Source organism: Apiotrichum porosum, assembly GCF_003942205.1.
Source record: "Apiotrichum porosum strain DSM 27194 chromosome Unknown scaffold_4, whole genome shotgun sequence".
NCBI classification, from domain to species: domain Eukaryota; kingdom Fungi; phylum Basidiomycota; class Tremellomycetes; order Trichosporonales; family Trichosporonaceae; genus Apiotrichum; species Apiotrichum porosum.
In genome coordinates, this window is record NW_021167111.1 from 980,266 (window position 1) to 1,001,325 (window position 21,060).

General features: G+C 59.2%; 5 protein-coding genes across 5 annotated transcripts; 3 read left to right on the forward strand and 2 right to left on the reverse strand.

Moving 5' to 3' along the window:
• Window positions 1-2,808: 2,808 nt before the first annotated feature.
• On the forward strand, window positions 2,809-3,131 carry EHS24_007110 (uncharacterized protein; the record flags this gene model as incomplete). The annotated part of the gene is made up of 2 exons (XM_028622486.1): window positions 2,809-2,910; window positions 2,961-3,131. 2 exons carry the CDS (start codon window positions 2,809-2,811, stop codon window positions 3,129-3,131), a joined length of 273 nt encoding a protein of 90 aa, XP_028477378.1.
• Window positions 3,132-3,429: 298 nt separating this feature from the next.
• Window positions 3,430-5,555, reverse strand: EHS24_007111 (uncharacterized protein; the record flags this gene model as incomplete). The annotated part of the gene is made up of 4 exons (XM_028622487.1): window positions 3,430-3,872; window positions 3,935-4,492; window positions 4,544-4,990; window positions 5,096-5,555. 4 exons carry the CDS (start codon window positions 5,553-5,555, stop codon window positions 3,430-3,432), a joined length of 1,908 nt encoding a protein of 635 aa, XP_028477379.1.
• Window positions 5,556-9,457: 3,902 nt separating this feature from the next.
• Window positions 9,458-11,428, forward strand: FET3 (ferroxidase fet3; the record flags this gene model as incomplete). The annotated part of the gene is made up of 2 exons (XM_028622488.1): window positions 9,458-9,603; window positions 9,664-11,428. The coding sequence occupies 2 exons, from the start codon at window positions 9,458-9,460 to the stop codon at window positions 11,426-11,428; spliced, it is 1,911 nt and encodes a 636-aa protein (XP_028477380.1).
• Window positions 11,429-12,892: 1,464 nt separating this feature from the next.
• EHS24_007113 (uncharacterized protein) lies at window positions 12,893-14,000 on the reverse strand (the record flags this gene model as incomplete). The annotated part of the gene is made up of 4 exons (XM_028622489.1): window positions 12,893-12,970; window positions 13,037-13,500; window positions 13,587-13,916; window positions 13,955-14,000. The coding sequence occupies 4 exons, from the start codon at window positions 13,998-14,000 to the stop codon at window positions 12,893-12,895; spliced, it is 918 nt and encodes a 305-aa protein (XP_028477381.1).
• A 3,548-nt stretch (window positions 14,001-17,548) lies between these two features.
• On the forward strand, window positions 17,549-19,206 carry CLB2 (G2/mitotic-specific cyclin; the record flags this gene model as incomplete). The annotated part of the gene is made up of 3 exons (XM_028622490.1): window positions 17,549-18,271; window positions 18,326-18,997; window positions 19,057-19,206. 3 exons carry the CDS (start codon window positions 17,549-17,551, stop codon window positions 19,204-19,206), a joined length of 1,545 nt encoding a protein of 514 aa, XP_028477382.1.
• Between the last annotated feature and the right edge of the window lie 1,854 nt (window positions 19,207-21,060).

Consider the following 21,060-nt stretch of genomic DNA (forward strand, 5'->3'; position numbering starts at 1 on the left):
CGGGGAAAGGGCATGTCAGCGTGTGGGCGGCGACAATGTCATGGCCAGAGGGTGCTCACGTTGTTATTATGTGGAGGGCAGGTGGAGTTGTTTTTGTGCTGCCGTGGAGAGGAGAGCGAGAGAGAGGGAGAGCTGATGTCTAAGACTGGGTGTGGATGGAAGAAGAGAAGAGATCCAGTGAACGTGTCCTCCCGTTCAAAAGGCGTCAAGCGGTGGGTGGGTGGTATGGCCGTTCCGGGCAGACGAGCGTGTGGGATAGCCGGGTGCTGGCGCTGGGCCGCGCTGGGTGGGCTCGATGCGGCCGCCCAATAACGCTCCAGCCAAACCATCTCCCACACCTCCACGGGGCCTTTTTCGCCCCCGCGCGCGCCCACCGGCTGCACCGGCTGACACGGGTGCCGGTAAAAGAGAACAAGCGTCATCGATGCTCTGGCTGCTGGCGGCACACGCACAACGCGTCGGTCGTGATCGTGCGGCCGCCGTTTTGCTTCCTCTCTTCTAGCCTTTGCACATGCACACTCACACACACCTGCTCCCGCGTCATCCCCGCCCCCTCCCACGATCACAATCCAGCCCTCTCTCCCCCTCGGTCAGGTCCACGAACCCCGCTTCGCCCTTTTCGCACTTGGCCGGCGGCGACGGCGCCGGCAATCACACGCGCCTTTCTCCCCGACCCACCACCACCACCACCACCCACGCGTACACTACTGCGCAACCATCGCGTCCACTTTATGCGGGAGTCGCCGATGTCGCGCCATTCTGCCAGACAGGGGTGTGCTAGCATTGGCTCGCGTGGTATCAACAATAAGAAAGTCTCACAGGACGCGTACAGAGAGCGCACGACCTGATCCGGCGGGGGGGTGTGGACGCCGCCGGCAGAGCCATTGACAAGCAAGTTTCAAGCAACAAGATTAAACCTCGCGTCCCCACCCGGTTGTTCGGTTATGAATTATGGTTGGGAGACCGGTGGTGCCACACACCGACAATGAAAAGTGGCTGCGACAAGTACGGGCGCTATTTCGCGACCTTCATAGACTATGCGTCGCTTACTTCTCGAGAACAAAAACATACAATCTGACGACACAGCGAGCGATCAACGGAGTGGGGAAGAAGCAGCGCGGACACCTGGCTGACGCTGGCTACACTGGACCGTCCATCGTGTGCGGCGTTTATTTGGTTCGGCATTCGGCGTCGTCCGACTGGATGACAGCCCAAAAGGGTCCAACTCCAACCCCATCGTCGCGCTTCCCCGAGAAAAAGACGTTGGGTCCAAAGTCGCGGCGGACTGCCATCTGCCCTACTCCAGGGAGGTACGGATGTCAGAGTGGAGGCAGAGGTGGGGCGTAGGCTCATTGATGACCTATGATTTGTGGGCGTGGTTGGCGACCGGGCGCTTGTCGCAACCAGCGCTCGCAACAAATAAATTACGAGTTTCTCAGTCGTGCGATGGTTCCACAACCGTCCCCTCCCCCAGTTGGCATCACCTCGCTAGGTGACGGGGCGTGCAACTCGGGATGAGTCCCAGAGCCGAGTCAGTCGGGGTTGCAGCCAGACGTCAATCACACTAGCATCACATTGATCTCACTCCTCGCTCCCGTAATCACAAAACATTACGGTACGCCGCAGGATAACTTTGCCTGCAGATGACGGTAACACTGGACACCTGGAAACCTGGCTTTAGAGGTCACTCCAACTGTCCCATCGCGGCACATGTGGCCGTTGGGGAGAAGGGCGAGAATGTAGACTGAGAAACTGCTTTCATGTGCGTTGTTCGCAGTTTGGCTGGAATACATCGCACCTTGCCATGGTTGCCACACACGACCACTAAACCCCTACTGAACGGCTATCGCGACTGGTAGCAGCACGCCCGCATTCTCAGCCACTGTTAATCGCAGGAGTGTGCAAGCATCCGAGTAAGATGTATAACTGGTCCCCCAACGCAGAGTCTTCCAAGTTACTTACGGAGCCGATATCCATGTCGACGTACTCATCTCATCATTGTACTACGACTTTGGTTCAGGCCCACCGTCAGAAACTGCTGGTGATCCGGAACGGAGTGCCGAGTACAACAATGAGAACGAGGAAGTAGACAAGGATATTGGACTCCACCTCTGGCATTCAATGGAACCGTAACGGCGGATGTCGCCGTTGTGTCGTAGTAATTTTACCCAGTGCAGTGGAAATTTGAGATCAAGGATGTCTTCGAGTTGCAGTGACATTCCCATAGAATAACGCTGTTGCGTACGTAGTCGCTGGTGAGGCATGAGAGTACTTGGGCGAGACATAAACAGGAGAGCCCATTCCATCCCGGGGCCTTCCTCGGGAGGTGTGGGCCGCCGCAACAACTGTGGCCCAAGCTTCACTTCTTGCAGCGATCCGTATCCTCATTGGCGCATATCGTCAAGAGTAAACGGGTGATTACACTACTGCAGGTGGTTGTGGTTGTTGAGTTCGTAACAAGACAAGTGGGAGAAGAACAAACAAAATCAATCTCAACAATCCCTCGCGATTCCAGTCCATCGGTCAGCAGCAGCGGGGCTCGATCTGAGCGGGATCAAATATTGGGACATGAGTGCTGTCCGCGTGGAGGTCGAACGCGACACTCCATATGCCAATTCGCGACCGACATTGAAACCCAGCAACAACACCCAACGTCTACATCGTTCGCTAGCAAGATGGTGAGCACTCACACGGGCCAGCGACTGTGCCACTGCTGACATTTGATCTCCTATTCTCCCCTTGTTGCCCGCGCTTCCACGTCATCCTCACCTCAACAACGGCGGCTCCCAACCCCCTCCTGACGTCCTGATGCGCTTCCTCCAGGCGACTTCGGACAAGCTCCTCGGCGCGGCCATGCTCGCAGTTGCCGCCTTTGTGTTTATCTACTACACCACCTGGGCCCTCCTCCTCGTGAGCTAACGCCCTTCGATATGTGGTTGTCCCAAAGCTCATACACCCAGCCCTTTGTCGACGAGGCGTCGGCCCTCCAGGACCTGTTCCCCGACCGCAAGTGGGCCACCCGCGGCCCGGCGCTCCTCCTCCTCGCCGGCCTGGCCGGCATTGGCGCCTTCTTCGCCAAGGTCAGCGCCGCTGAGGCCAGGAAAAAGGCCAGCGCGGGCAAGACGGCGTAAAGCGCGAGACAGCGAGACGGGCAAGGGAATGACGCAGACGACGGACACTTGTCGATTTCATTCCCACCCAGAGTCCCTCGAGTCGCTTTGCGAGAGACGGAGAGACAGAGACAAGACAAGACGAAGAAGTAGACACGAGCGCTACATGCCGTGCGCGGGACTGATAAAGTTCCAAAATGCATGTGATACCCATCTGTGGATACAACGACAATTAACAATACCTGTGAGGTCCTCTAGATACATTCTAACTGCTGAGATCTGCCCTACACTACCTTGCCCCCGCCCCCGCCCCGGCCTCCTACACCGGCACGGCCGGGTGGATGGAGTGGATGGACATTGCGTGCGACATTGCGCGCTCCATGGTCTCCTCGTTTGCGTCGCCCTCGAGGTCCTCTGCCTCTGTCGTGTCCATGCCGCGGGCCTCGCGTTCCCTACGCTCCTTTTCGATCGCATCGCGCTCCTGCTGCATCAAGAGACGCGAGTACTTGGACCGCGCGCGGAGCTGGGGGCCGTAGAAGAAGGCAATGAAGGGGACGAGCGCGAGCAGCGCCGCCACACCGCCCATCATGACCAGCGCCCAGCGGACGGTCATGGCCTCGAACATTTGTTCCGTAAAGAACGAAAACGAGCCGCCAAACATGTTGCGCAGGAAGGACTGGCCGGCAATGGCCGACGAGGCGTACGCGCCATAGCACTCGGAAAGGTAGGTGAAGGCGGTGATGTAGATGATCATGACGGCCGCTGGGGGAACGGGTCAGTTTGGGGGGCCATCGATAAAAAGGGAGAGACTCGACTCGACTCACTCAAGACCATGGTCACACCGACACACGGGCCGATCCAGTGGACGTACGACAGGCTGGTAAAGCCCGTAACGAAGCATCCCAAGGCGAACAGGATACCGGCCACCATGGGCGCGTAGAGGCGCGCCTCGACGCCGTACTTTGGTGCCTTTTTGCGGTAAATGTGCTCTTGGATAAAGTTGGCCCCAAAGCCCAGCACGCCGCCGAGGCAGATGGTCCAGTACACCTGGCCGACGCCAATGATGCCGAACCCGTGCAGCTTCTGGAACGTGTAGGGGATACCTGCGATCTGGGTGTAGAACACGCCCCAGCCGAGGGCGACCCACAGCGAGAAAAAGGTGACGATCGGCTCTGTGACGAGGAAGACGATCGGGCGCGAGATCGAGTGCATGATGGCGGTGAGGAACTTGTCCTTGTCAATCTCGCTGCGGGCGAGGTAGCGCGCGCCGTCGGCCATGCCGCGGTCCACGCGGAGCTGGTGCGCCTTGCGGCGGAGCAGGACCGTGGCGCGCGTCTCGCGCATGACGACAACGACGATGGGGAAGAAGATGCCCATGGCGACTGTCGCACGGGTGTTAGCGACTGCATGCAAATTGGTTCAGTGCTACCCACTCATCTGGGCCCAGTGGACCCAGCGCCAGCCGACGCGCTCGACGACCCATGCCATGGTAGTGGCGCCTGCTCCCGTGCCAAAGATGGCACAGAAGCCAAACAGGGCCATGGGGAGACCGCGCTTGCTGGGCACGTAAATGTCGGAAATGGTGCCACCGACCAAGGTGGCTCCCACGGAACCAGCCGCGCCGAGGAGGAAACGGTCCACGAGCACCGTGGCGCTGTTCTTGGCCAGCGCAATGGGGATCTGGAACACCATGAAGATGAACACGGCAGCAGTGTACGTCCACCTGCGGCCAAACTCTTCCGACAGGGGCGCGAGGACGAGCGGGAAGATGCCAAACCCAAACGCATACAGCGCCACTCCACCCTCGACAATCACCGTGCCACACCCGAGCTCGGCGCACATGGGCTTGGCCGAGATGGCATAGGCCGCAGTGGTGTATGCTGAAAGAGAAAGACAAGAGGTCAGCTGGTGTGGTTCATGCTTGCGGTCCGGGGCCGCCCGCCCGGCCAGCAGGCCGGGGCGAGAGGGGGTGGTTGGGTACGTACCTGTCATAAAGGTGAAGAAGGTGGCTACGATCGTGATGCCGAGCTTGCGGCTGCGGGAAAAGTAGAAGGGGTTTTCTCGTGAGCCAGGCGCAAAGTCGACCCAGATGACGCGCTCGACGCTGCCGTCCGACCGCGAGAGGTCGCCATAGTTGCACCCGTCTGGCAGCTTGGCATTCACCGTCGTGTGTGTGTATGGAGCCTTCTCGGCGGCGTCAATGTCCTTTTCGGGGTCAAAGCCGTTGCTGGGGTCAGTGGAAGTGGGCGTGGACGCCATCGTGGCCGTGGACGGCGTGCTGCTGGTCTCGACAGCTGCAAAGTTGTCTTGCCCGTCGTATGTCGCGGTGGGCGTGCGGTGGAGGCCAGTGGGGTAGGTGCTGCTGGTCGTAGTGGTTGTGGTGGTGTGGGAGAAATCTGCCAGAGTGACACCCTCGTTGTCGGTGGTCTGTCGGCTCAGCGTCATGCTGGGAGCGAAGGTGGTAGCTGGGATAGCGGACAACTGTTGTCGCTGGCGGGCTGGTTTTAACAGTAGTGGGACACTGGTTAGTCATGCAGCACGACTCGCACCCATATAAACGACTCTCTCGTCCTCCTTTGACGAGTTACCCACCGACCATATGAGTCAGAATCTGTGGAGATCACCGGCGCCGGATCAGCATGGCGGGCGGGCAAGGCCGCTGCACCGCTGCTGCTGCTGCTGAATTGCTGCAACCCATCGCAAGGGGCATGACAGCAGAGGCCTTTTTTTGGGATCACATGTCGACGCGGGGTTTGCGTCCTGGATCCTGGAGCAAGCGGCGCCAGTGGTACCAAAATGCAAAGCCGTGCCGAACGATGCCGAGTCGGTATACGCCGAGACTGGTGCGCGCAACGCGGGGGTTGCGCGCTTGCCCGGGTGGCGCGGACCTTGGTCGATGGAGCCCATCGTCTAATGGATGTGGGGTGTGCTTGTAATGGGCATTTGCGGGCAAGAGTAATGCCATTTACGACTGGCTGACGTGCCGCGGAAAAGCCCAGCCACAGCTTAAGCGAAGGGACCGCGGTGGAGGCCTCCATCTTTGCCATATTTGCGTTGCGATGTTGCGATGTTGCTCTCTCTGGCGCAACGCAACGGCGGCATCGCAACAGGCACAAGTAACCAGGATAGATTGCCAGTACCCATATCAATCGCAACACACAGTGAGAGCCATTTAGAAGAACACGCATGCCCAATACAAAGTCAGTCCACAAAGCTCCAAACGGAACCAATCTCGATGATGTGAATATGCGTAATCAGCGTGGCAGGTAGATAGCCGCCGAGCTGGTCGCCGTCGCTCCACACCACGACGGACATCGACATCAATCCGGGATTCACAAAGTGCCAGAATCCGTTGGTGACGCGCGTTAACATTGCGGCCTGTATGTCATCGCGTGTAGCACGGGCGACGCGCCCGCCAATGCCCACGGCCGTGAACCACAGACGACCGCCACTGTGCCCCCGCTTGTGCCGCGGCATTGCCGTTCTTCTCGCCGTGGGGGTGTCGCCAAGTCAAGTCTCCACACAACCCGCCGGTCCCCCCCCCACACATGACCTGTTCTCCACGGCAGAGGACGTCATGACTGACAAAGAACCGTGATAACGACACGAGGCGGGGCAACGCAAGGTAAACTGGCTACTTGACCGGCGTGTTCCCGTACGGCACAAAGAACTGTCAGAAGAAGCAGACCTCCACCGCCGCCACACATCGGTTAGCCAGCTGTGCTCCACTACACACTCACTGCCGAGGTGGAGTGGCAGCGGTGGAGGTGGAGGGGAGAGACGAGGAGATGGACGGTGGTATGTGTTCGTGAGGGGAGTGGACCTTGTGTTCATTTTTTTTTTTCGTCGAGGACGAATGTGTTGGTTCAAGAAACAAAAATGTTCGGTCAAGAAATGGAGAGCAGGAAAGAAGCCAGCGTACCAGCGTTCGGAACGGACTTGGTCCTGCGGCCGTCACGTCCATCGCTCTCCTCGGCCCACCCGGGTCATCCCGGCGATCTGGCTCTCACACAGCAGTGGCCACTGACGCTGCATCGGCCGGTCTCTAATGCTCAAAGCGGCCCCGGACCTGTCCAGCTCTCCACACACGGCGGACATGACTTTCCGACTGACGCCAGCCAGTCTCAAGTCTGCCACGGCGAGGGTCCCAAGAGACCGGGCCCTGTGAGGGCGGTCTCGGCGTATACAACAGGCCAACAGGACGACTCCCCTTGGCCACGGCGTACAGGGTGGGTGGACGGCGACACCGTTGCAGTAGTCTGACACCGGGACCCTGGGCAGCTGGCAGCCTGCTCAGCTGCTGTGCCACCCGACGCTGGTTCCCAACGTTCAGAAATTTTCAAAACGCTGTCCCTTGCCTGCCAAGGCTGAACGGAGTGCGGTCAAAAAAATCAAGTACGATGGCTGAGCGCGCCTCGGTTGTATGGTCCGGTTCTGGTGCACGGGTGGAACCCGACGCCAAGGCCCCGTCGTCTATGCTGGGATTGGGTGCGTGCAGACCGGGGAAACCACGCCGCAGTGCGAGCCTTGGCGGCTACCTTTGAACTAGGAGTCGGCTTGGCAGGTCGCAGGTCCGACGGTCGCATGGAGAACGCATGGCTTTGGTTTCGAGGCAAGTGAGCAAACAGTGAAGCAGAGTGGCAGCGTTGCTCGTCAATGCGACTGTTCACGTGTCTGGTCCGCCACATCGTTAACACAGCCAGCTCTGTGGAATCGCATGGGGTCAGCCCAAAGCTGTTCGGCAGCCTTGCATCGGCCTGCAGTTTCTTGTCAGTGAGGATGGCCGCCGAGCATCTTGAATGTGCAGTTTATAGCCACGTAACTGCTTTGACCCCAGGTCGCTTACCCTCTAGTGCCAACCTGCCCTGTTCGGTTCTTTTGTGGGTTGCTGCGTTCCCTCCGATGACGTCTGTGGGAGCCTCATCGTAAGGACGTGGGTGTGTTTGCTGTCATGACTGCTGCCATGGCCAAGACACAGGGCTTGTCCAAGATACTTTAACAAAGTAGCACCAGGCATGCATGTTTTTGGGATCCGACGCCATGCGACCAAGGACGTGCTGCAAGAAGTATATCCAGCAGCCAACGGAAGCCTGTGTGGCCTCTGTGTGGTGGGTCTCGGCTTTCGCTCTAGCACCACTCTGTCATTACTCCATGACATAGCCCGCGGCTCTCCGCCGTACCGCCGTGAGCCACGGTCCCGTGCCAAAATATGGAACCAGTTGTTGTCGCCGACTGACCCCCCGCTTTTGGCTCGAATCGGTCGAAACGTTGCAACACACCAATCACCACGCTCTAATCATTTCGGCCGTCACCGCCACTGTGGAGCCAATTAATCGTACGCGGCCGGCATGCCTCCGGTGTCGCTTCTCTTCCTCGTGTGCCTTGTCTTGCTGCATGCCCTGTCCATTCTGGCATGCTGAATGCAGAGAGATGTGTCGGCGACCCTGTGGTCGGCCGCTGCTGGGTGCGCGGGGGGTGGGTGGGACATTCCTTTGTTGCTCGTTTGGCTCAACACTTTATTGAGGCGGACCAACTCTGTGTTGGTGCTAATTGTCTGCGCCGGAGAGAAGAGACTTGGGCCCAGACGATGGTTGGTATCCTGCAGTGGACCAAGGCCAGCTGACGGCCGGCTGACCGCGCGCCCCTTTTGCTTCTTCTCGCATCGCAAGCGAGAGAGAACGAGAAGCAGAGGAATGCAATGGATCAGTAGTAGTAGTAGTGTGTGCATGGGTGTGTCGCAGAAGCAGAGCTGTTCTTCGCCCCCCCCCCCCAGTCGGCCGTGCGACCCGAATGCCCCGCGCCGGGTCTCGTATCTGATAGCTTGAGAGCGGAATGGCCCATCGCCCAGAACGGCCAGAACGAGCCCCTGAGAGACGGGGCTGGCAAAAGGTCACGGTTCTTTTGCAAGCGTTGGGTTTCCCTCCCAACTTTCGGGTCTCTCCAACCCGACAGCCCACCAGTCACATCCAGCTCTTACATTGTCGACCTGCACGCCAAGCACATCAGCGGAGGTGCGAGCCGAGAGAGCCCGAAAAAAGCAGCGTGAGTCCTTTTGCGTTCTTGGGACCGCCCTGTTATCAGATATGCCCGCCGTGAGGCCTTAAGCCCCAGCTCCGTTGCGATCTCACAGCCCCACCCCCTGTCGTCGTTTTTCTCTCTTCCACCCTCTCGGCAACCTCTCTTCGTCCCATCGAGAGTCTAAAAAAGCGGTCGCTGACCCGTCCTCGTGCATCTCCCCACGACAGTATAATCCACAGCACCACCAGGTCGAGTTCTTTTACTCAACCTCCCACCGCCTCCCCCTTTCCCCTCCCCTCTCCCCGCCCCCGCTTGAGCGAACATCCAACATGATCGCCAACCTTGCCGCGGCCCTCCCCCTCCTGGCCGTCGCCAAGGCCGCCACCATCGAGCACTGGTGGAACATCTCGTACGCTACTGCCAACCCCGACCAGCTCTTTGAGCGTCGCGTCATTGGTGTCAACGGCTCGTGGCCGTGAGTATTTTTTGAGTGGTGGTGGTGGTGGTGGCCAGACCAAAACTGACATTCTACTAGTCCTCCCATCCTCTACGCTACCCAGGGTGACACCCACCTGATCCACGCCTACAACGGTCTTGGCGATGACAGCATCCCCACTGCCCTCCACGCCCACGGCATGTTCTTCAACGGTACCACCTACTATGACGGTGCTACCGGTGTTACCCAGTGTGGTATCCCCAGCGGCGAGACCCTCGACTACTACATCGACACGTCGCTCAACAAGGGTACTTACTGGATCCACGGCCACTACAACGGCCAGTACGTCGACGGTCTCCGTTCGCCCAACATCATTCTCCCCAAGGCGAACCGTACCGACAATGTCACTTGGGACGAGGAGTACACTGTGATTGCTTCCGACTGGTACCACCGTCAGCACCAGGACATGCTTGACAACGACTTCCTCCACTGGACCAACCCCACTGGTGCCGAGCCCGTTCCCGAGTCTGCCGTCATCTACATTGCCCAGGGTGACAAGTACCTCAACACGAACGAGGAGATCTCGTCGGGTGTTGGTGTCAGCGACAACGCCGTCATTCCCTTTGCTGCCGGCAAGAGCTACCGTCTCCGTATCATCAACATGGCTGCCCTCGCCATGTTCTACATTGCCATTGACCAGCACGACATTTACGTTATTGAGGTCGACGGTGTCGAGGTCGAGCCCTACCTCATGGACGTCCTCACCATCTCGGTCGCCCAGCGTTACTCGGTCCTCGTCCAGGCCAAGAACGAGACCAACACCAACTACGCCATGATGTTCATGCAGTCCGAGGACATGTACGACACCGTCCCCGAGGACCTTGTCCTTAACAACACTGTTCAGATCCAGTACGCTTCGGCCAACGCCAACGCCACTGAGGTCATCTACGACGACATCCCCACCATCAACGACACCGACTTCCGTCCCATTGAGATCATGGCCTCGGCTCCCGCTGACGTCGAGTTTGTCATGCACGCCTACTTTGACACCTTTGACGACGGCACCAACCGCGCCTCGTTCTCGCTCGACGGTGGCTACCAGAACATCACCTACCAGACGCCCAAGGTCCCCACCCTCTTCACCGCCGCGTCGATGGGCAACGACTCGTACGACACCGACATTTACGGCCACATGACCAACGTCATGACCTACAAGCACATGCAGAACATCCAGCTCACCCTCTTCAACTGGGACGCCGGATTCCACCCCTTCCACCTCCACGGTCACGAGTTCCAGGTCATTGAGAAGTCGTTTGACGTCACCTCGGACGACGAGGTCATCAACCCCCAGACCGTCGACATTCAGGCCAACCCTGCCCGTCGTGACACCATCACCGTTCCCCCCGGAGGCAAGGTCGTTCTCCGCTGGCGCGCCGACAACCCCGGTGCGTGGTTCTTCCACTGCCACATTGACTGGCACCTGTCGTCTGGTCTTGCCGCCGTCTTCGTCGAGGCCCCCGAGGTCCTCCAGGCCAACAACACCATCCCCCAGGTCATGTACGACCAGTGCACCAAGATGGGCCAGAAGTCGACCGGCAACGTCGTCGGCCTCAACTCGACCACCGACTTTAGCGGCCAGCCCTGGGGTCCCTTCCCTCTCAAGATGAACTGGACCCCCAAGGCCATTGGCGCCCTTGCCGGCTGCATCATCACCTTCCTCGTCGGCTTTGCTACTATTGTCTGGTACGGCCACGGCGGTCTCTCGGAGGAGGAGCTCGAGGAGGAGGTCCGCCACGCCGTCGACCAGAAGCAGAAGAAGATTCCCCTTTGGAAGAAGGTCGTTGGCGGCTCCAACACCAACTAAGTTACAATTTCCCACATCTAATTAGAGCATGCAGCTTCTGTGTTTCAGGCCAGCGGTAGAACGAAGAGTGCAGTGTGTCCAGCAGCAGCAGGGGGGCAGTAGGCAGTGGCATGGATGTGGACTGGCGTGTGGTGTAGGGTACCAGCGTGCCCTCGACTGATAGCGCTGGGTCCACGGTTGGGGGAAGAAGGGGGACATGTCGGCTGACCGCCAGACCCTCCTGACCACATCGCTGCTCCTCACACTGACCAATGTCGGTGTCCTGATACGCTGGGACGTGGGCGTGGATAAGACGGCGAGACACACGTTTTGCTGTGTAGCCAAGATTGTCCCTCTCTGGATCTCTGGCCACATGGCCACCTGGTCAATTGAGTACGCAACGGGCATGTGCGAGCGAGGAATGCACTGGCCCGGGGGGCCGTGGCCGCGCCCACAGGCCTCTGGCCTCTCTGGGCCTCTGACGGGCCGGCAGGCCACCTTCCCAGCGCGGTAAGCAATCAAGAATATGCAAATCCAAGCTTTCGGCCGACGCGTTCTTGAATTACCGCAGTAGCCTCGGTCCTTTAGTGGCATCTGTTAATCGATTAACATGTGTGGGTACCCGCCGCCGTCGTGTGTCCGTCATGCAAATGCAATGCGCTCGAGCTATTGTACTGTACTTTACGAGTGTCACAGCCGTGAGAGCCGGGATTGCAGGCGTGAGTCACGGCTGTGACCGGTCCTACCCAGTGGCCTGTGGCCTGTGCTAGTACAGTTGAGTCCTGTCCAAAGGAAACCTGCAACGAGAGGCAAATGTGGCCCACATCTGGGAGGAAGGGTGGGCCCGCCGTGTCGGTCAAGCGTGCACCCGGTGGGCAGAGTGGACAAGATATTTGAACGGGCGTCTACTGTGACCGCTGGCCACTGAAGGCTGAATACCGATCTGCTAGGTGTGGTCACTGTTGTCCCGTCCTCCCTCCTACGCCACAAGAACAACACAGTTGGTTTCAGGTCGTGGTCGTTTGTTCGTCTGCGAAGGAACTTGGCAACGAGCCGAGTTTAGGCTCGCCCCACCAGAGACGCAGATCCAGAGAGTAACTGTAGGACGTTGCGGCAGTGCTCTGTGCTCAGTGAATTGCGCCCAAGAGACACGACGCGGATCCGCGGATCGCCCGGTCAATGTCTCGGCACGCGTTTCCTCCGAACATTGCGTCAACAGTACATTGCTCTCCGACTTTTCATCACAGCATCTGTTCGGCGCCAGCATGCGGCCAACGGTCTCAGGGAACAGCTAACCCTTGCCTCAGCTATAGGACTCTGTGCATCTGAAAAACAAGGAGCAGCTATGTGGCATTCATTATTCACGGCAAACGTCGTAAAGTCGTTCATCTCACTACCGCCCAGACCCATTACGCCTCTCCCCTCTCCCCTCTCCGTCGCGCTCGCGCTCGCGTCGTTGTCGTTGCGTTTTTCTCGCCGCGACACTTAGCTGAGGAACTTGGAGGCGAGGCCGAGGAGCTGGCTGGCCTGGCCGCCGCCGCTGCTGCTGCCACCGGAGAGGGCCTGAAAATATCAGCGGCTGGAAAGCAGGTTTTTGGGTACGAGACCGTCAAAATTAAAACCACTCACGCCCGAGATCTGGTTCTGGACCATGAGCTTCATCATGGTCGCACCTGCACTGCTGACGGCGTCTTGCTTGTCGCCGCTGGCGGCGCCGCCGGACTTGTCGAAGAGCTTGGAGGCCTCGGACATGGCCATGCCGATGAGCTTGGACACCATCGAGCCCGACGAGCCCTGGGCGTTTCCGTTGCCGTTGCTGTTGCCGCCCGTGAGACCCGCGAGGCCGCCGCCCGACGCAAACGACTTGAAGGCCTGGATGGCCGCGGCCGAGCCCATGGCCGACGCGGACATGTTGGACGCGTTGCCCTGGTTGTACGCCTGGTCGTGGTTCTCCTGGACCTGCTGCTCGTTGACCGACGAGTTGGCGTTGACGTTGCTGCCAATGTGGCCCATGGCGTTCTGGATCAGGCCAGAGAGCGCGTCGCCGTTACCGTGCTGCGCGTTGGCGCCGGCGAGCAGCGACGAAAAGTTGACTGCGTGGGGGGGAAAGCGTTAAGCGTTTGTTATACGTGTGCGGGAAGAGTTGTCTCGGTCCGGTGCGCTCGCGGAAGATACTCACGAGCGCTGCCCTGCTGGGCCTGGAAACCACCGCCCGACTGCTGCTGCTGCTGCTGCTGGCTGTTGTGCTGCTCACCACCCTGGAAACCGCCGCTCTGCTGCTGCTGGTTGTTGTTGTTGTTGTTGTTGTTGTTGTTATTGTTGTTGCCGTTGCCGTTGTAGTTGTTGTTGTTGTTGTTGTTGTTGTTGTTGTTGTAGTTGTTGTTGCCGTTGTTGTTGTTGTCCTGCTGCTGGTAGTTCTGCTGCTGCTGCTGGCCCTGGTTCTGCTGGTAGTTCTGGCCGTTGTTGTTGCCCTGCTGCTGCTGCTGCTGGCCCTGCTGGCCCTGCTGCACTGGCTACGTCAGCGCGTCCGCTCGCACATGCACATACTGTGCGACGAGAGCTGGCTAGCGGCGAAGTTGAGGAGACCGTCCATGATGAATGACCTGGGGTGTGTGTGTTGTAGTGGTGAAGAGAAGAAGTAAGAAGCGAAAGAAAACGGGGGGGCACAAGGACTGCGCGCCGTGACGTGTGGAGGGGGGGGACCTAATTGCAGAGCCCGGCGATGAGCTGGAACCGACACGCGCGGCGGCCCGACGCGCCTTTCCCGTGGCAGTGGGATGCATTCCTCTGCCAACCGCTGCAGCTCTCGAGGCCAAGCAAAGGACCCGATTGACACCGTAGGGGACTGATGCACTCTGCGACCTGAGAGATGGGCTTGGCCGAACAGCGACTGCGTGACAGAAAAGAGACGACGGTGATCGGTCTCGGTTAACTTTCCGAGAGCGCCAATTTCAAAACCTATTATTATCCTAATGACGCATACCCCAAGCCATTACGACTGTGGTCATATACGTGTGGTGCGAGGGTGATGCCTTCGCGCCGCCTACGTCAAGGCTTGGGGGTGCGCAGTAAGTTGGGCGCCATCACCCGCGCCGCGGGCGTCAATCTGAAGCCAGAGACCCAAGAGGTTGCGCGCTCGTTGGCCCAGGTTTCTTGACGCTTAAACCAAACCTGAGTGCATAAGGGCGTCTGGTTATTGCTCCTTAGTTCCGGAATTCTTTACGTAACCACTTGTTGTGTGGCACAAATGCTGGTATAGGTGTTTTGGTCGGCTCGTTTTGCCACATTGCACCTGTCTGCGTTGTGCTGGAGTTGTCAAGGATACTGGGTACGCTCCTCATAGTGACTGAGAAGGTGGTTTGGACGTACCCATCGATGACGACCAGGGCAGACGTTGGCATCGACATTTATGTGGTACATGTTCAAAGGGTCCAAAGAGTACATTGTCCCGTCCCCTTGGCGAGGAAGTGGAGTGGTGCAGTCGTCCTCTGCACGGTCGCTGCCCAGTGATGGCTATGAGGCGAGTCAATCGATGAGTGGGACTACTTACCACACCCTTGAAACACAGCGAGTGGGAGTGTATATGTTTCGATGTGTTGTTTCCCTATCTCGGGTGTGTGACGGTCGTGTTGATTCCGGACCTGGACACACACGGAACTGGACAAAAGCCAATGGTGTGCAGCCAGACCAGTCGACACGCCGACTTGTTGACTCCACAAGCGCACAACAGAACGCTCCATCAGCATCAGCTTTATTGTCTGCAGCCTCCAAACAAGTCACAGACATGCTCTCTCTCTCGTGGGAAATGCGCCACTTTCGGGCACGGAGCGATGCGAGGAGTCTGACGAGCGCCACCAGTGTCCGACAGTCACCGGCCACCGGGCCGTCCTACAAGCCTCAAGCAGGCAGCCTACAGTACAGTACAGTCCAGTGGCCCCAAATGCCAACCCACTCCAAGACAGAGCGTGACAACGGTGTTACTGTACCAGAAGCATGGCGTAGATCAAGACATGGACGTGCGTACGGTGGGAACGATGGAGAATGCGGGGCCGAGTTGGCGGGGTCTCAACTCGGCACGAACGGCTGGGCCAGTGACGACAAATGCGTGTATCGGCCAGCGGCGCAGCGGGGGACCTGGCCTCCTAGTCTGTACACTCAAACGCACGTCTGAGGTTGTCAAGGGGGGCTGGACAATGTAGGACGATGGCCGGTCCAGCACACACGGTGCTCAGACTCATTTTCTCTGTACTGGCCGTACTGGAGCTGCGTACGCCAAACGGCCATTACATGGGGGGGACACAATGGTGACAGACCCGTCATGTGCAGGGGCCAAGATGCGATGCCAACTACGGCTTCTGGACGGACCGGGGCCTTTGCTCGCATCGTCTCCCTCCCCCGTCGTGCAGCACAGGCCACCGACCTCGTCTCAGACAGACACGAACAGCGGGACCCAGAAAGGCGAAACGCGCGACGACGCGTCTGTTTGCTTTTTTCCCTCGCTCCTCCATGTATTCTCGCACCGGCCATCTGTCTACCTGCTGCCACGAAAACCTTTGGCGTCCTGATAAAAGTGACATTGCACACGACATGGGGAGGGAGCAAGGAGGAGCAACATGGGATGCAGAGGGTGGAAGGCTGTCCGCAATACCTTGGTGGCGTTTTCGACGACGCGACGGTGTGTGTGTGAGGGGGGGGGAAGACGACGACCGACAGATCCGCACAAACGACAAACACGACGACAGACACAGACACAGCACAACACACCAAACAAGTCCCTTGTCCTTTGCCCTAACACTACCTTCTCGGCCCCTGTCTCCAAGCCCCCCTTTGCCCTTTTGGAGCGAGTGCGAGGGGGGGACCATTGTCGTGGTGTTGTGCGCTGCGGGTGCACGCGTCACGGTCCCACCATCAAGGAGACTGTCGACTGTGGCGTCGAGGTGATGCAGGGCCGTTGGCTGGACGAGGCAACTTGGCGGCCATGGGTGGTACGGTGGGAGCATTTTGGCTGTAGCAGTGGCTGGCGCTGGCTGGCCATGGCTGGCTGGCTGTGAGCCATGAGCCATGAGCGGGCTTTCGGGAATATACTCCCGGTGGCAGGCCTGGTGGATGGCAGTAAACAACCCTTCTGGCAGGGCATGTCGGATATGACGCGCGGGGGGGGGCGACAACGACCAGCCATTCCTGCCCTTGTCGCCGCCATCTCTCTGCGTGGGGGTGTGGCCAGAGAGGCCAGAGAGGCCAGAGAGAGTCTCCATGTGTGCCATACATTGCAAAAGTACGGTCCATCTCCTCCACATTACACGCTTCCTCTCTCCTTCTCTCTCACTCTCTCACTTCCATCTGTCACGCTCTCCCTCTGTGCAGACAGAACACGCTCCTCCCCTTCCTATTCTGTACAGACACGCTCCTCCCCCCCTCTCCCTCCCTGTGACCCTTGCACGCCGACAATACCACGCCTGAAGAGGCCACCCCACCCCACCTACAAAGCCTGCAAAGCCTTTTTCAGGGCCCTCATCCCCCGCGCCGCCCAACACCGCACGCACACCCAACACAACACCCACCGCGCCAGAGCCAAACCCCCAGCCAGGCCATCCAGCCCAAGGCCCCCCTCGCTCGCCCGTCGCCTGTGATCCTTCCATCGGTCACGCATTCCCTCGTCCATCCATCATCTCTCATATCCATCTACCCACTCCACACACCCTCCTCCTCACCACTACCACCACCAACCCCCCCTCGCCCACACTCTCTCTACTCCCCTCCCCCTTCTCTTCCCCCCCGTCGAGCGAGTCCACGCCGGACCGCGGTTGCAACAACTCGTCATGGCTAGCGGAATCCCCGTGAGTTTGCCTCCCCTCGCGATGTTTCTCGCCCCCCACTCCCCCCCCAACCGCGTTCCTCTCGTGTGGCCGTCATTTCGACTGTCGCATCACCTGCACGCGAGTGTTTCTTTCTGCCTGTCTCGCGTCAGCGGGTCAACAGCCGCATCAGACAGGCCTTTGTTGCAGACACGCGACACACACGCACAGATGGGCCCATCAGTTCCTCTTTCCGCTGTCGGATGCTAACATGTTTGCCCCCATTTAGACTCGGCGCGCTACTCGTCGCATCGATGAGAATGCTCCTCCCGCCGCATCCACAACCATGTCGACGCGTTCGCGCACCGCCGGTGTGTCGGTCTCGGCTGCTGGATCCACCATCCCCGTCATGAAGCGTGCAAGCACGTCGACTTTGGCGTCGGCGCACCACGCAGGCGAAGTCAAGATGTCGGTCATTGCGTCCAGCAAGCAGCCTGCCGCGACCAAGCGCCGTGCCGCTCTTGGCGAGCTCGCTGTCGCTCCTACCGAGGGCAAGGGTGATGGCAAGGCTGATGGCAAGAAGGCTGGCGCCGCCGAGCGCCGTCCCTTAGCCTCGACCCAGTCCCAGCAGCCGCTCCGTCGCACCACCCGTGCCGCCTCTACCGTTGACGTCAAGCCCGAGCCCGTTGCATCCAAGCGCAAGGCCGGTCCCACCGCGACTCGCCGCCCAGGCATCAGCCGGGCAAACTCGGCCGCCACCACGGCCTCTGGCTCCACTGCTGCGTCCAGCACCGCCGCTACCCGTCCCACCCGTGCCCTTAAGGAGACGGCCTCGCTTTCAGAAGTCTCCGGCCCCGCTACCAAGCGTTTCCGCGCCTCGGCCACTCCAGAGGATGTGCTTGGCGACGCACAGTACGATGACGACAACCACGAGCTTGATGTCCGTAGCCCCAAGCGCAGGCGCGCCAAGGACGACGGCTGGACCGACCTCGATGCCGAGGACGAGGGTGACCCGACCATGGTCGCCGAGTATGTGGTGGACGCGTTCAAGTACATGGTGGAGATTGAGGTGAGCCTTCTCTTTCCTTTTCAACGGCGCACAGCATCACTGACAAATAATCAGAAGAACACCATGCCCGACGCCAACTACATGGAGAAGCAGGACGAGCTGCAGTGGAAGATGCGTGGAATTCTCAACGACTGGATCATCGAGGTCCACTCCAAGTTCCGCCTCTTGCCCGAGACCCTTCTCATTGCCATCAACCTCATCGACCGCTTCCTGTCGTTGCGCATGGTCTCGCTCGTCAAGTTCCAGCTCGTGGGCTTGACTGCTCTCTTCGTTGCCGCAAAGTACGAAGAGGTCATCTGCCCCTCGATCACCCACTTCCTTCACATGACCGACGGCGGCTACGAGGTCGGCGAGATTCTCCGGGCTGAGCGGTACCTTCTTTCCACACTCCAGTTCGACCTTTCCTACCCCAACCCCCTCCACTTCCTCCGTCGTGTGTCCAAGGCCGACGCCTACGATGTGCACGTCCGCACCATTGCCAAGTTCTTTATTGAAATCAGCTGCCTGGAGCACAAGCTCATCGCCTTCCCCCCATCGATGCTTGCCGCGGCTGCCATGTGGCTCGGCCGCCTGTGCCTCGACCGTGGGGACTGGCACGCCAACATGGTCCACTACTCGGAGTACGCACAGCACGAGCTCCTTCCTTGTGCTCAGGTCATGCTTGACTACATCATCAACCCTGACCTCGACACCGCTTCGGCCTTCTACAAGAAGTACGCCAGCAAAGTAAGTTTTAGCGCCCTAGGGTTCATCCGCACATGTCACCGTTGCTAACATGCACACAGAAGCACCTCAAGGCATCCGTCTTTGTGCGCGACTGGGCCTCTCACCGCTGGCCCGAGTCCGCCGACGGCGTCTCCCCGGACCAGGGCAACGAGCTCGCCGTCGAATTCGGCGGCGAGGTTCAGGCCCCCCCTCCTGCCGTCGAGTCTTGATCGTCTTGTGTCACGTTCCCCTCCACCACCCCCCATTCATGCCCCCCCCCCCCCCCCCCCCCCCCCCCCCCACCCTCCCCCCAACCGCCCGTCGGAGCTCTGCTCTCCTCTCTTGTGCTATCCCCGCACACACGACAGTGTCCTATTTTCATCACTCTCCATGCCCTCTCCATTAATGGCCTTCCGTGCCGACGCGCCGGCGCGCCGTCGCACCATGTGTGTTTTTCACTTGCATTGCATGGCACGTGCATGTCGACAAAGATTTCCCGCCGGGTCCTATGTGTTTAAGTTACGTAGCGGGTTAGATGCACCATACTGTGCCCCATGTACTCGACCTATGTCTGTTTGCTGTTTGCTGTTTGCTGTAGTGGCGCGCGCGCGCGGGATGGCAAGGTTGGGTTGGGTTAGTTGGGTTTCGGGGTGCACGCACGCGTTGTTTGCGCGTCCAGCAGGGATCGTGTGATGGCGTGCATACCGTCGTGCCATGTGGGACAATGCGCTTTGGGACTTTAGTCTCGCGGGACGTCATCGACCGGTCGGGTGGACCTGCACAGACGGGCAAGTGGCAAAAATCAAAATCAGTCGCGTCGTGATTCCAAAACAGGTACGACGGGGCGTGTGTTGCATGCGCGTAACGCGTTTTCAGTGGTGAGGTTAGAGGTTGGGGACCATTTTGGTGCGATGCGTCGCTGTCAACGAGCAACGGACTGACCGGACTTGTCCAACGTTGTGTCGAGTTGGGAGAACGTATTACTAGGCCTTTTGCCCGTCTTTGAAGCCGTTGGGCGGGTGGACAAGACGGACGAAATGCAAAACCCGACGATCGGCGCCCGGCTCTTCTGTGATCTGTACCCCGCCAGTGTCTTTCATGTAATACCATTCCCAACGCTGCGAGCAGAGGTAGCAGAGCATGCACACGACCACGAGCGGGACACGTCGTCCACTCGCCATCCCTCCTCGGACGTTGTATATTGTTTGGGAGGAGCTTGGCGGCGATGGGGACACAAAATGGACGGCAAAAGTATAGAACGGCAATGCACACGCCGGCCAAACCCCGCCCCCCCCCCCCCCCAAAACCAAAACAAAAACAAAAAGGATTAACCGTTCTGAGGGTCGATTGACGGCATCCCCCAGCCCTGACTCGCGACGGCAGGAAAGTGTTCAAAGGTCGGGAACTCACATCCGCGGCACGCTAAGCTATTCAAAGGGCTGTACCAGTGTTCATTTCTGGCCCTTATAAATCACGTCCGTTTCCCAATAGTTGGTGAAATTTACGTAATCAGTAAAGCCGCCAAAACAGTGTGGCACGCAAAGCAGGCTCTTGCAACCCTTTCTATGGCCGATCTATGGTCCTCGTATCTCTCTGTGAAGCTCAGACCACCCTCATGTGTGTATACAAGCAGTTCTGTAGACGTCTATGCGTCCCCATCCTCTTCTGAAAAACAGTTTGCGCAGCTAAAGACCATCGGTCTCGGGCTTTAAACGGCATCAAATTCTAACAACAAGCATTAGGAATCCTCCTAATGCACGTCCGTCGTGTTGATCTCCAAAAGTCCCGCCTGCGTGGGTACAGCATATGGGGGCTGCGCGCTCCTCCCCCCACCAGTTGGCCAGTTGGGTCGTGCTGGGGGTCGTGTTGGGGGACACCGACTCGGCGCTCGGGAGCACGCACGGGCGTGAGCGTGGCCTGGCCTGGCCTGGTCTGGTGTCTCGTGTCTGGGACCCGAACGCGACCCCGGGACCCGAGCACGAACGGCATCTTGTTCTTGTGGGATCTCGGGCGGCCCGGAAGTGTCGGACAGCGCAATGTCAGTTCAGACACGACACAATGTACGCATGAATTTGCTCATCACC